This window comes from Ischnura elegans, chromosome 5 (assembly GCF_921293095.1).
Source record: "Ischnura elegans chromosome 5, ioIscEleg1.1, whole genome shotgun sequence".
NCBI classification, from domain to species: domain Eukaryota; kingdom Metazoa; phylum Arthropoda; class Insecta; order Odonata; family Coenagrionidae; genus Ischnura; species Ischnura elegans.
This window is the reverse complement of record NC_060250.1, coordinates 29,094,001-29,108,075: the sequence shown is the minus strand read 5'-3', so window position 1 is coordinate 29,108,075 and position 14,075 is coordinate 29,094,001. Positions and strand designations below refer to the sequence as shown.

General features: G+C 36.7%; 1 protein-coding gene across 2 annotated transcripts in view; it reads left to right on the top strand.

The window, feature by feature from the left end:
- Nucleotides 1-14,075, top strand: part of LOC124158644 (metabotropic glutamate receptor 2-like) — a 630,302-nt gene that overhangs the window by 604,850 nt on the left and 11,377 nt on the right. For both annotated transcript variants that reach the window (XM_046533848.1, XM_046533849.1), the window contains 4 exons: nt 8,748-8,918; nt 9,833-9,977; nt 11,639-11,781; nt 13,405-13,513. In XM_046533848.1, coding sequence (XP_046389804.1) covers nt 8,748-8,918; nt 9,833-9,977; nt 11,639-11,781; nt 13,405-13,513 — 568 coding nt within the window. The remainder of the gene's footprint in view (nt 1-8,747; nt 8,919-9,832; nt 9,978-11,638; nt 11,782-13,404; nt 13,514-14,075) is intronic.

The window sequence follows — 14,075 nt, the reverse complement described above, 5'->3', positions numbered from 1 at the left end:
TAGGGGCTCAAGCGCAAAGTTGGCGAATATGATTGCTGTTTTAACGTCAAAATTCGATTGTGAATATACAGGGTTTGTCCGGAAAGTAATAGGACTGAGTCGATTAAAAAAAATTTTTGAGCCAATCGTTACAATTCTTTAAAAACTTTCTAAATAGGCTCCTTCTGCGTTGATGCATTGCTGCCAGTGCAATTTCCAAGCATTGAAGGCGTCACGGCAGTCATTCTCCGGAATAGCCTTAAGAGCCGAGGTGCATACTGCTTGGATCCCCTCTTACGTCTCAAAATGCTTGGCTTTCATCGGCCATTTCAGGCAAGGAAACAAAAAAATGTCCGGGGGGGCCACATCTGGGCTGTAGGGCAGTTGTAGAAGCGTAGGGATGCCGGCCTTGGTTAGGTAGCTGTTCACAAGAAAGGCGCTGTGAGCCGCAATTTCTGGTCGTCAGTGAGCACTTTTGGGACCATCTTTGCGCACACCTTGCGCATGCTCAAATGCTCTGTCACAATGTCATGAACCACAGATTTTGATAAATTTAACATCTGGGCAATTAAACGAATGCTTAGTCGACGGTCTGAGTTCAAAACTTTGCACACACGAGTCACATTGTCGGTGTTTGTCGAAGTCGCAGGTCTTCCAGCACGGTCTTCGTCAGCGACCTCTTCCCGGCCCTCCAAAAAGGCCGGGTGCCACCGAAACACACCACTTCTTGCTAAATCAACATCTGGGTAAGCCTGCTTGATCATATCAAACGTTTCTGTCGCAGATTTACCGAGTTTCACACAGAATTTAATCGCGTACCTCTGCTCTAACGAACGCTGCATTTTCGGCTTGCACCACTCACAGAAACACGTCGGGCAAAAATGTCTGTCCTGATTCTCCAAGTGCTCGGAGACAACCGAACAGCCGCTCGTTCGTTAGCTATGAACACCCTCTACCAAATCCAGTCGGTGCGCGCACGCTCCGAAGTACAGTCGCGGCGGAAGAAAATCAGTCCTATTACTTTCCGGACAAACCCTGTATCAGGTTGCCAATGCATTGTTGAAATTAATAAAGGGGATTGTTTGGGGTGATTTGGAAAGATTAAATTGATATACGTTGATTGCAGATTGTGATCAACGTTACACACCTACATCACTTGCTTAATGCAAAAGTGTATTGCAGAATGGATCTAAAATAGAAAAACGTGTGAAAACCATATAAATCGTGTATCCCATACATATATAGTGCCCCGACATTTAGTACCTCTATTTACTCGCCGGAGAATCGCTTGTGTTCCGAAGGACAAAAATATGAGGAATACGTGGCTGATGCTCAACAAAATGGAGTAAAATACATTATCTATGTTGTCAATGGGATATTCTCAACGTAAGTAAACTCTTAAATCAGGGTTACCGTAGAGTATTATCGAGTCACCAGTTTTTCTCGGATGACCATCAAATTTACTATATATCACTTATTTCACTTTGTAAACAACTCTATAAATTTACCTATTATTCTGCTTATTGTTGGATAAAATTATAAGGAAAGTGTCTGTTTACGAGAATATATACTAATTACGATTAAAACACTGGGAAAAATAAGGAATGTAACGGGCGGCCGCCCTCTAGTCGCAAGGAGCCCCTAACAAGGAAAATTCACGATGTGTCTTTCGCCGATATCGTTCAAATTTGGTAGGATAGTATTGTTCAATAATAAAAGCACTTTTTCAAAATTTCTCGTATCTTTAAACCTTGTTACATAATAAACAGGACATATTATAGGCAGTTGAGTTTTTGACCTGAAAGCGAGTGTGTCGTGATTTCTCTCCATCCTTCTCCTGTGTATCGGCGCACGCTACATGAATATACGTGAAATATGAGGCTTTTGGCAAGATAAACTCAATATTTATCACTGTGATTCCCATAACGTTCGCTGCATGTCAACGCAAAACCTAAAATGTTGACTCGTTTTTGCAGTCGGTCTCGGTTCAAAAACAGGAACTCGAGTAGGTACAGCGTAAATAGTTCTTGAAATATATTTCTTTGTCTATCAAATGCTTTTTTATTAGCTTTTAATGATGGTGGTGGTTCTCGGGTATTGCTGTGTAGGTAACATTTTCACTCAACGTTTCAATCCCCCTACTGGGAGCGTTACCAAGTTGTTTCTCTCAGCAATATCCGAGAACTACCACCAACATTGATAAAAGAAGCTGTGAAAATCTTCATACCAAATCTTTTAATGATCATTTGGATCTCAATCTTGGACAATTACCGCGGTTCATACATTCTGCGCCTTTCCATCTGATCCTTCCTATTACCCTTCCGCTTTTCTTCTGTTCCATCCTTTCGCTACCTATATCCAATCAGTAAAAAATCCAATACAAGCAAGACGTCAAAATCAAAATAATTATCGGAGCCGTACGTTAACAAAGAAGTCGCTAATACAAGCCAGATGAACTGAATGTGTCGTTTTCGTAGTCTGCCACTAGGTGACTCTGACTTCAAAATGTATGATTGTCTGTACGAAATTAGAAAACATTCGAATTTCTATTCATAAATTTTACACATTCGTACATTTTTTCGTGGTTACACGGTGCATTTTCGCGTTCCTTCTGAGATTCAGACATTCTCACACGTTTTTATACATTCTAATGTACCGTGTAACCAGGCCTTCAGTGTATTCCTCCACTAAAAACTCATTTTCTTGAAAATCCAGCAGAGGTTGGAGATTTTATTTTGACGGAAGATGCTCGACTCGTCAGTTGATACCGCTTTCTATGCGAATTTATGAAAAGGATTACGATTGCAACAGTGACTCAAACATGCCACAGGTTTAAGAAATTTAACAATCGATAAAAATGAATATTTTACTGCAACATGCACCTTATAATTTAGCAGAAATTTACTCATGAGCATCTTCTCCCTCTTACACTCATCATTGTAATATAAATTGCGAAGATTGGCATAGAATAAGTTATTTGAAAAATTGTGTACATAATTTAAAATAAAGTTGAATTTTCAATGCTACAGGAGCGCAATATTGAGTGAAAATAATGATGTACGGCGTTCATATCACGTTTTTTTCAGCCTTTTTTTCTGCACCCTATTAGTGCTTTTTTTTAAAGTTCCTACTTTCTAACTTCTCTATAAAAGATTTTCTCTTTCAACTCTAGTTATTATTATAATGAATTATGAACTGGATTCACCAGTCATTGAGCTGCTTCTATAGGCCTTGCATTTTCAACTTTTTGTTAACTTAATGCCTTTTTCTCCTGGAATTCATCTATTAGACGAGGGAAGATTGCGAAGGCTTTCGCTCATCCAACTTTCTCATTTCCTTAGTAGATGTTTTCCTCATCATGGTACATCTGAGAAATGATCTCTTTCACCATTTTATGCATCACGCGGAGGCACACATAACATTTAAGGCAAATACTTTCTCTATGGAAATAAATGGATGAAAAGCCGGTGTTCTCAAGCGTTAAAATGCGAACTATGAGGATTTGAGGGTCTTCCTCTATTCAGCATTTTGCCTAAACTTGACAAATTTAATCATCCAGATTTAATTTTTCTTGGTAGCAATTATTTAGAACGTTTCTGTAGATAACACTGCTTGCCCAGAGTAATATTTGCTCGACGCTTTATGGAAATTTTATATCATATTAAGAAAAATAAAGCATTTCCGCACCAATTAGTACGCTCCATTAGTCACAATGCATCTTATTTAAAATGCAATTTCCATTTTAAACTAAATCGGCTTCCCTTACTCCTACATTTTTTCGAAAATGGAAGAGTTATTAGATCTCCATAAGAGATTAGAAATACTGCATGTGCTAGACAAACGGGAGAGATAAAGGGTAATGAGAAAGTTTTCAGATAATCCATTCCTCTGAATGCATATTCAGTGGTTCAAAATTAATGTCGAAACAAGAACGCCACTTTTCGTAATTAGCCAATCTTATTCACGAGATGATGCCTCGAATAGTGCTTTTGGCAGGCTTCTTTGACGAAAAGAAACATTTATTGTCACGAACATGATTCAATTAGCACTTGAGGACGAGGAGAGATGTTTCCAACGAAATTTCTCTCTCAGTAATTCGAATATTCCACGCTCCAAAGACAGGCAGAGGGAGCTGGAGTTTGATTTTTGTCTCACGCCCCTCGAGATAATAAACGAATCGAGGTTGCGTAAGAAGGAAGGAATGGAAAATTCTTCCTCTCGGCTCCATATTTAGCCCGGCCTTTTCGTCCTTGAGGCGTTATCATCAATCCAATTAAAGGCTTTGATCATGATTCGGGCGAGGGTTGAAAAATTAAGGTATATCCTCAATCCAATTATAATCTTCGATCCTGATTCGGAAGATAGGATAAAATTTGAAATCATTCATTTGATGGGTTTTCCTCAATTTCACTACAAAAAGTGGCTTTTGTTTGCACAAAGGGGTATGGGTTTGAAGGTGAACGCTTATTTTTGTAATTATACGAGCTAATTCTCAGCGTAAAGGTGGTAGATATTAATCTTCAAGGAAGAAAACGTTTCCTACCAGTGTTACAAAAACATATTTTTCTTTCTTTGCCACATTGCTTTCAAGTTGAAAGTTTCAACTACTCCATTATACTTTAATGCTAATTTTTTATCTAGATTATCACTATTATTTAAATACTCTTTCATATTTGGAAAAAATAATGAACATAAGCCCATAAGTGTAAAAAGAAGCAAACGGTAATATGCCATGAGATCTAATGCATGCAATATTCTATTAACCACTATCAAAGAACTGTAGCAAAAAAATCCCATTGGTACCAGTAGATTATTATCCCTCGCCTGAAAAAAGTGTGTTTCAAATCATGTATTTCCGCTAATCGTTTCTATAGCTTTATTTAGCTTAGTGCAATTAGATTTAATTAAAATAGATTTCCGTTTAAAAATTGTGCTTCAGATGACTACCTACAGTAACAAATCAGAGATCATAATAAAAGAAGGCTTAACGGCTCAGGGGAAATTTGCAGTCCTCGTCGTTCCCCAGGATCCTTGCTATCAATTATGCAATGTATATCTATTGGTAGTTTTATATCCATTGTCCCTGAAGTTAATCGATGTATCGTTAATTGGATCGTTCACTCAGGCATAGAATCGCAATTTATTTAATGAATACGGTTAAAGAAGAGAAAGATATGCTGCGGCAAAAAACGTTTTTTCCCTTCTGATTAATATTCTCGTTAGTTTAATATGAGAAAACAAGAATTTTGGCACCTTTTTTTATTGAAAACTTATGCCATTGGAGTTCATATACTCGTTTTCGTAGAATATTTCATGAAGGTTAGGAATCGCTGAAAAGAGGATAAACAGCAATGAACTTCACGTAGCCTACGCGTGAGACTTAGAAGTGTTGGTTGCTCGCTCAACTTGAATAATTGACGCCATCAACTTACCTATGAAAACGTTAACGCCGTCGATTTATTGCCGCGTATAACTCGAAAATTAGGTAACGGACGCTATCAATATTATAATCAAACATCGGAGAACCAGTTCATTATTTTTCCTGAAACGAACGATGATACCAAATACCATTTCAGCAGTGAAAGTTAGGATTAGAGAGGTGGATGGAGTGTCGACTTCCCACCCCGTGGGCCCAGGTTCAAATGCTATCGGCGGTGGAGATTTTTCATGGTATGACTGAACCCTGCGTGAGTGCATTGTGGAGTGCACTTGAAGTAAAGCGTAATTTCGCTAGAACGTGTAGCCCTGTAAGTTCCCAAGGCTCATTTCCATAATGGAATTAGTACCATTGAGTGCTCTTTGTAGGCTAATGCCGACGCCGTCAACTTTATATTCCCTACCGTACCCACTGGCGCAAATAACTTTAGCTATCGGTCGCCACATCCAAAAATCATACCATACCTTTAGATAGTGGTGCCAGTGCCCTCAAAACATTACCGGCACAAAGTTTCAAGTTTTGTGGAATGATTAAAGTTCCAGAATTGGAGCGTGGGCCACCCATATACCTCACTGCCACTCATCCCCCTTCCTCCCCTCCCCGTACTTCCGTCCGGATGTGGGCAGTCACCCTTACCGGAAGGTGGATATTGGAGAGGAGGTTAATTGATGAACGGAAGGGAAGCTAAACTAATGCTGTTTGGAGGAGACTTGAAAAAGTGGTAAAGATGCCGTGAGGGAGTGATCCATCTTGAAGGGAAGAGATCCTTGCGGAAAGAAAAATCAATTTTCGTACCCTCCGTCCAGAGATGAGGGCCATATTTTTCCTCGTGAATGCTTAAGATGTAGTTCACGGTTTTCGCGTCATGTATACTGTCGAAACTATTTTTACGATTAGATATCTCTGTCTGCTATCTTCTCCGGGCTTGGCTGTTAACATCATCATTAGCACCTTCAATGATAGGTCCCAATACTGTATTATTTTGTTTAATTATGAAACATTTGATTACGTACGTCATCATCTTAAGACCTGCAAATACACTTAGAGTAGTTTTTTGAACTATAAGAATGAATCATTGCCAAAAATTTCATATACATAAAAAAGTTTTGTGTGAGAAAATACAGGGATTAAATTTTCAAATTCGGGGCAGAGAATTTATTGACCTCGATCTACTTTATATGCTCCGAAAGTATTAATTTAATATTTAAGTACGCCAAAACGAATCATTGATTTAGAATCATGAACATGGTCATTTACCTTGAAAAAAAAACACAGACGGCGACATCGAAACTTTAGAGCCGCAGATTAGGTGGGAAATCTAATATGAAAATAGACTTGAGTAAATAATGAGGAAATTAATTAGAAAATTTTATTTCTCAGAAAAGTATTCTCTATCTTGCCAGAATCGTTGGAAAATAATTTTATTTGTTCAGCCGCTCGAGTATTGTCTGAGAAATGTGCAAAATATTCGCATTTGCTATCGTTACTATGCAAAAACTCCCTCCATGCAAAATTTGTCACTGTTTATTTGTATTAAAAGTTAAAGTTATAATTTATATGGTAACCAAGATGTTTTTGAGCCTGTTACGAACGTCGATAAACATGTGTGAGTTTAGGGAGGACATATGATTAAGGTTTGAGAATTCAAGCTAATAAATGATAATACACCGAGCCAATAACTACCATTTCAAGTTTTGCAGCGAACAACAGAGTAATTTTCCAAGAGTTTCTATTAGGATAAGGTTTTCTTATTCATTACCAGTTTTTATGGGATTTCATCCCCTAGATGTTGACTTCAGTAGGTAATATCTTATCCCGGCGAGTGACCCTAAAAAACTTCCCTTTTGCCTTCTTTGGTATCCTTAAAGAGGATATGCGTTGAGGTCGTAGCGTACCTCTAGATTGTTGCTCGGTGAGGATTTTTCATATCAAATTAGATGCCCAGCATTCTTTGATGTAATCCCAGGTATCCTTCAGGTTCTTTTGAAACACGATCCCATTATTTTTCTTTGAATTTCCTCATAGCATTATATGTATTCATGGGCTACAGATATTTTCTGCCACATTTCTTAACACCCTGTTGGATTTGCTTCAAGAGCATCTCGGGCTATTGAATATCTTTAGGATAATGGTCCCACATTCACCGCACGAGAAAGCAAGAAGTACGACAATCAAGCCCAGTAAATATTTTTTTCCTTCAGACTTCCTTCATCATTAAATAGTAGACTCCCATCTCCGTTTTCTCCGAACACATCTTCACTCCATCGTAATTGCTTACTTTCACTTTTCATATCCGGTCCCTTTGCTTTTTAGAACTGCCAGGCTTTTCAAGACCGCCATTATCTCATAAATAGCTTTCTACTGTATGATCAAGTAGTGATGCATTTTCGTCAATTATACCAGTCCCCAGTTCTTTCCTGGACCTTTTTCAAAATTATGCTGAAACTTACTTTCCTGTTGTGTATACTATTAATGAGTCTTGAAATCCTCCGATACCTGCGAATTGGCGATAAAAAATGTTATATTGGGGAAATAAAAAATGAAGATGCGTTCATAACATGAGAGAATGGAAGACAAGCATTTTATGGGAGGTAATTGTCGACATTCTTTTTTTATCATTTCCTGTATGGCCAAATATAAAAATAATTACCTTAATTATTATCTAAATAGCTTATACCATGAGTAATTTCATCTCTTTTTTATAGTTTTTTTCTGCTCTACATTAACCGATAAAACATTCCGGAGTGTTGAATCAATATTATTGATAATACTTAATCAAATACTTTTGATGACACTCAGGACTATCATCTTCATAAAGGAAACTTACGATCAAAAAATAATGTGTATGCTTTTAGGTTTAGCGAATGCAATTGAAATATTTAAATTCTCTTTAAATGTACCATTTTTAGTACTGATGAACCATTTAACTCCATTAAAAGAGGGCTAAAATCAATCGTCATCGTCATATTCATGTCTAATTGTGTGATAATTTACGTTTGCGATACGTTACAATGCCATTTAAATCTATAGAGACATCTAACAATGTGTATTATTAAAATTGATGTCATTCATGCTGCATAATAATATTAGCTGCTGGCTTGAGCTCTCTCAAAAGATAGAATTGTTAAAAAAGCGATCATGGGTTAAATCCGCAAAATTTAAATATTAGCTGGCACAGACTGATAAATGCCATGAAATTTGGCCGTTTAAAAATGGCTCTGAGGAAGCCACCCGCGCGAAGGAAATATATTAGATAGTTAAAATTCCAACACACGCTAAAATTTCCCAAACCGGCAATTTATACCAATTGTATTTTTTATTCTCTCTGCAGGTTTCCTTCTTTTCAACGAGCCCTGAGCTTAGCAACAAGCAGAGGTTCGAGTATTTTTCAAGAACCATTCCATCAGACCACTATCAGGTGAAAGCTATGGTGGAGATTGTTAGGCGGATGAACTGGTCGTATGTGTCAATTCTATATGAAGAGTCAAACTATGGCATAAAGGTGAGTCGGGATTTCTTTTTTTATGATTAAAGAAATATTTATGAGTATCATAGTGAGTCAATTCGCCGAAATTTGATTACTTGCAGCTTTACATGGCAATTATGTATCCTCCTTTTCGTTGGTTTTCACTTCTCGTCATTTATTTCTATTTGACGGTCGCAAACTTTCAATTATGTCATAAACTGAGGCACCAACATAAATTGAATGAAGATAGTTTAATATCCTTTCCTCAGCACTCTAAGTGCTTATTTGATGGTTTTATCCTAGTTTACCGTGAAAATTTTCCGAGGAAGACGAATATCGAGATTTTAAACCACCATCTGGTTTATACTAATAATTTTTCGTAAAACCGCCGGATTTAGCATGAATTAACTATTAAAAAACGAAAGTATTCCCCCGTGAGCCACTTTTTCTATGAATCTGTTCAAACTTTCAAACTTCAGCTATAAAATTCAAGGACCTTTTTAATTCTCTGCTTAAGAAATCCGCGCGCGTTCCTTACGAGAACAAATCATTCCTGCTCGACCTGTTTTTACCATGTGTCACTTCTCTAAAGTTTATGCTAAAAGATGATTATTTTTCAGTATATATAAATAATAACGTCTCAATGTTTCCCTGCATCTTAAATATGTAATTGTATCCTCATTTTTTTCTCCGACATATTTTTTTGAATGTGATAAACGGTCTAATCTTGGAAAACCTTCGCTATACATTTGATCAACATTTGGGTTTTACTGCGTGATATTTTAACTCATAATAGGACACTAAAAAGACAAATATTGACCGGGGACCATTAGACCAGTGTAGCGTCCTCGTATGCATTAACAATGTTGCGAGAACCTACGCTTGATGTGTGCATGAAAGTGTGTGTAAGATGTGAATCAAAACCACTCAATGTTCGCTATCATTTCCAGGCCTTTGAGGAGCTCGAGGATTTGCTGACCCTCCATGGAATCTGTATAGCGGTGAAGGAGAAGTTGGTGAAGGACTCGGGAGTTGCTGAGGAAGCAGCTTACGACTCCATTGTCTTGAAATTGCTCACCAAGCCACGAGCCAAAGGTATTTAATATCGCGAACATATATAATTAACTATTCCTTATAAAACACGCATGAAGTTAAAGTTCTCAAGTATCCGCGAGATATTGAGCTGTTACCTAAAAGACAAATGCTTATGTGTATAGTTGTGTCTACTATGGTTGAAGTGGAATCCTGGCGCGATATTCTTTTTGCGGGAAAATAAGCAAAAAGGAATCCAAGTATAAAATGTAAAATTTAATTCTAAAAAACTCAGGATAAGAAGCCATTACTAGAAAATGTGTAACCAGCGATGTTAGCTTATTCGATTCGATTATAGCTCATTATCTTGATTTGTAATGGTTAAATTACATCCATATAATGGGAAAAATATTAGTGAAATATTTTATCTTATTTTCATTAGGGCACTTAACTCAAAGTAATTCTTAAAGAGGTTAAATTGATAGGAGAGAGGTCGCTTTTAAAAACTCTTGGATCCCATCGGTTGTTATTCTTAAAATACCTTCAATTGTTGTTAAAATATGCCGGATCCTATCCCCTTTCCCATTTTTTGTAGGTTTCACGAATGCTATTTACTACCCTACATTATCCAGCACAACTCATTTTTCTTACTTCATCTACACCCTTATCTCAAAAGCGTTCATCCTGTCTTTGTATCTCTCTCCTTTAGGTCCACGTTTCACTTCGCTACAACGTAAAATTCCGCTCATCTTACCAGCCTTTTCCTAATTTCTAGAAACCTACTGCTGCGTAAAACCTATATCTTATTCTTAAATACTTCCTTTCCATTAGCTTTTCCAGACATAATCTCCTCCTCACTCCCCCAATCTTAAGTTAGTACACCTCCAAGTATGTTAGAATGGGCCGAAAAATGACTTTTTTTTAGGATCAAATAAGGCTCTGTGCGGGAAAGTTCCCAAGTTATATCAGGGTCTCAGATCGGGATTTTTTTTCAAAATCGGAAATTGTTAACCACTCCTGCCTCAGCCCTTACGTTTGAGATTCAGGCTGAATTTCGAATCCTACGGAAAATAAATCATTGTAACTAAGCTCATTTTACCAATAATCAGCGATGAATATAACATTAAAAATTGTATTTACGAAACTTAAAATTTATCTTAAGTTTTTTTATTGTTTTTAGATGGGTGAGAATGATCAACAAATTTCGAATGTGAGCAAAATGTCACCCACATCTTTACCGCGCCACCCAAAATGTCTGTCTCCGTGTGGCATCATTTCACAGTTTGCCTTTTCGAAGCCAAATTAGGGATGAATTAACAAAATTTTAATCCCTCAATGATCCTTTAGAGGGATATTACTCCCATAATGAAGCGTAACAACATTTTATTGCGAAATAAATGTAAATTTTGGGATATTAATGTATATTTGAGGATTTCTTTTGTCTTAAAAATATTTTGTTCATTACGATACTGCATAAAAAAGGTGGAATATCTACGCACACATTATATCTTCACTAGCTCTGTAGTGAAATTTCCCAGGTACCAGAAGGAAAAAATGGTTTATTATTATTGAAATTGAAAAAATGCTTTCAATTGAAAACAGAAGTTTTTCTTAGAAAATTGCTTGTACGTCCGAATAACACTTCCCGCATCCTCATCTCCCAACGTGAACCTCCATGGATGCGAGTGAACCGTGAATTGTAAATTTTGTGCTTCCTCCCAAAGGAGCCATCATCTTTGGCTCTGACCAGGAGGTGGCGGGTGTGATGCGGGCGGTGCGCCGGTGCAACGCCACTGGAAGTTTCTGGTGGATCGGGTCGGACGGGTGGAGCGCAAGGACTCTCGTCTCCGACAACAACGAACCTGAGGTGAGTAATTCTATTTATTTACCATGTTTCATTCCTTTTTAATTCACCTCCGTTTTACTTTCTAGGAAAAATTCAACGCTACGCCCAGCACATGACCCCGATGCTTCTTACGTATCTTCTCATAGACAAGTAGCTTTTTATGGGTTTCTGAAACTTTCGATAAGGGAAGCTGTAAAATTACAACCAAGCTATGTATTGGTTGACTTATTTTTAAGGGTGCTCCCATATTGTTATATTGTTCCGTATAAAGCCTTAAAATATTTTAGAGAGCAATGAGAGATTTCAACTATTTTATAAAATTATAACATTGTTAATAGGATACTCATTTTGGAGCGGTCCCGTTTTATGTGATCACTTATTTGGCAGTCTTTTACTCCATCTAGACATTTGTTTGGCTGGATGCATTCTTGATACGTTTTTCAGCCCTAGTAATTTCAGTGCCACTGCCATTCCCGCAGAATTGCGTTTGTGTAAGTTAGGGATAATTAGTTTCAACGGTGTGCTCATATATTTTATGAGTCTTGTGAAACCAAAAGTATAACTCTTTATATTAAGTTGCACCATTGTATGAAATAAAAATAGCTGAAGTGCCCGTATGAAGAATTGAAACTGGAAACGTATGGATGTAGAGCTAATTCAACTCAGGGTCAAGTATATTAAAGTTAATGATAAAAGTAAGGAATTTTATCGGATGATGTCATTCAATCACTAGGACATATAAGTCTGAAAATGTAAGAGCCAGCGGATAGTTAAATAAAATCTCATTGCTGTGAGCAGTAAGTAATATCATTATAGTAAATCAGTATATTTGATGCGATTGGTTGAATTATTCAAGTCAAAATATGCAGCAGCTAAATTAATTAATGACAGATAAAAACAAAGAGAAAAAGAATTCGTAACTTTTTTCGGAGAAATTAATTGAGTAGTTTAGTTAGTTTTCTTCTGAGTAAAATTAAATGTGAATAAATGTGAAAACAACTGTTCGGCTAGCAAAGAACGAGACCACTACATGAGTATAAATTTATGACTGGTACAGTTGAGGAGTTGAAATTCTGAAATGATTAATTCAAAATTTAAAGTTTGAAATAACCAGTGCCTTTAGAAATACTTTGTACATACCACCACTCTCACCATATAGATTATTTATATATATTTATATGTAATATATATTTTCCATGAAAGCATTTAATAGGTAAAATTACCTATAAATTAGTGTCACCACAATTATGTTAGTTGTAACTGAATTTTAACGGCTTCAACATCACAATATATTCCCTATATTGCGAAGATATTTAAAAGTACTAAATCAGAATATTACACTTTTTAAGTCTGGATCAACGCTCTCATTTCTCCATCTTTTACTCTTAAGAGGATCATAAAATACTGAATCCTGGAGATGATGGAATATTTTTATGAGCACTTAAAGTTTAGCATTGATTTTCCCATACAAGCTTCTGAAACAACTGTGGTGTTAAGAAGATACATTCGCTGCATCATCGCACTCTTCAAATGTTTCCCTGATGTTCATTTCCAATTTACAATATTTTTCTTTGCCTTTGAGAAAGGTTCCATTACATATTCGAAAATATTCTAATATTCACCGTGTAATTTTTCTCGTCTTAGGTGGAGGGAACCCTGTCTGTGCAGCCCCGAGCACATCCCGTCCAGGGTTTTGAAGAATACTTCCTCTCACTCACTGTTGAGAACAACAAAAGGAATCCTTGGTTTGTTGGTAAGGATATTTTTTTCTTTCTAGAAAGATGTAAAATTTTATCTTCAACCTGATTTTTTCGATAAATTATACGAGAATATTTTTCTTCTGTTCGAGAAGAAATGCAAATATTAAGCGGCAGACTAATCGTTTTACAGCTCACTTTCATGAATGGCATTTTTAGTGTTGCAGAAAACAAGTTAATGAAGGCATGGCTTAGGAATGCTTTGGAAAATTTCCCTTAAATAATATTAGTACTGGGACACATTTAATGCTCAAATTTTGTGAAAAAGCGCTGGTAATGAGTTCCATGGGGATCACTTCCCTCAGAATTTCTTTCACAGGCAATATTACTTAACATTGCAACTGCAAAATTGCAACATCAAAAGAATGCTGACACTTTATTAAATTATTTGTTCATCCTATCCCGTTTTTTTATTTTTGTAGGTAATGGCACGAATTTTATATTATTTATAGGCAGCTATTCCATTTAATTTACGAATACGGGAAGTGATATTGCTGCAATCTAATTTTCCCATCAAAGCTAAACTATTATAGGGGCAACTTCATGGAAATCTGATAA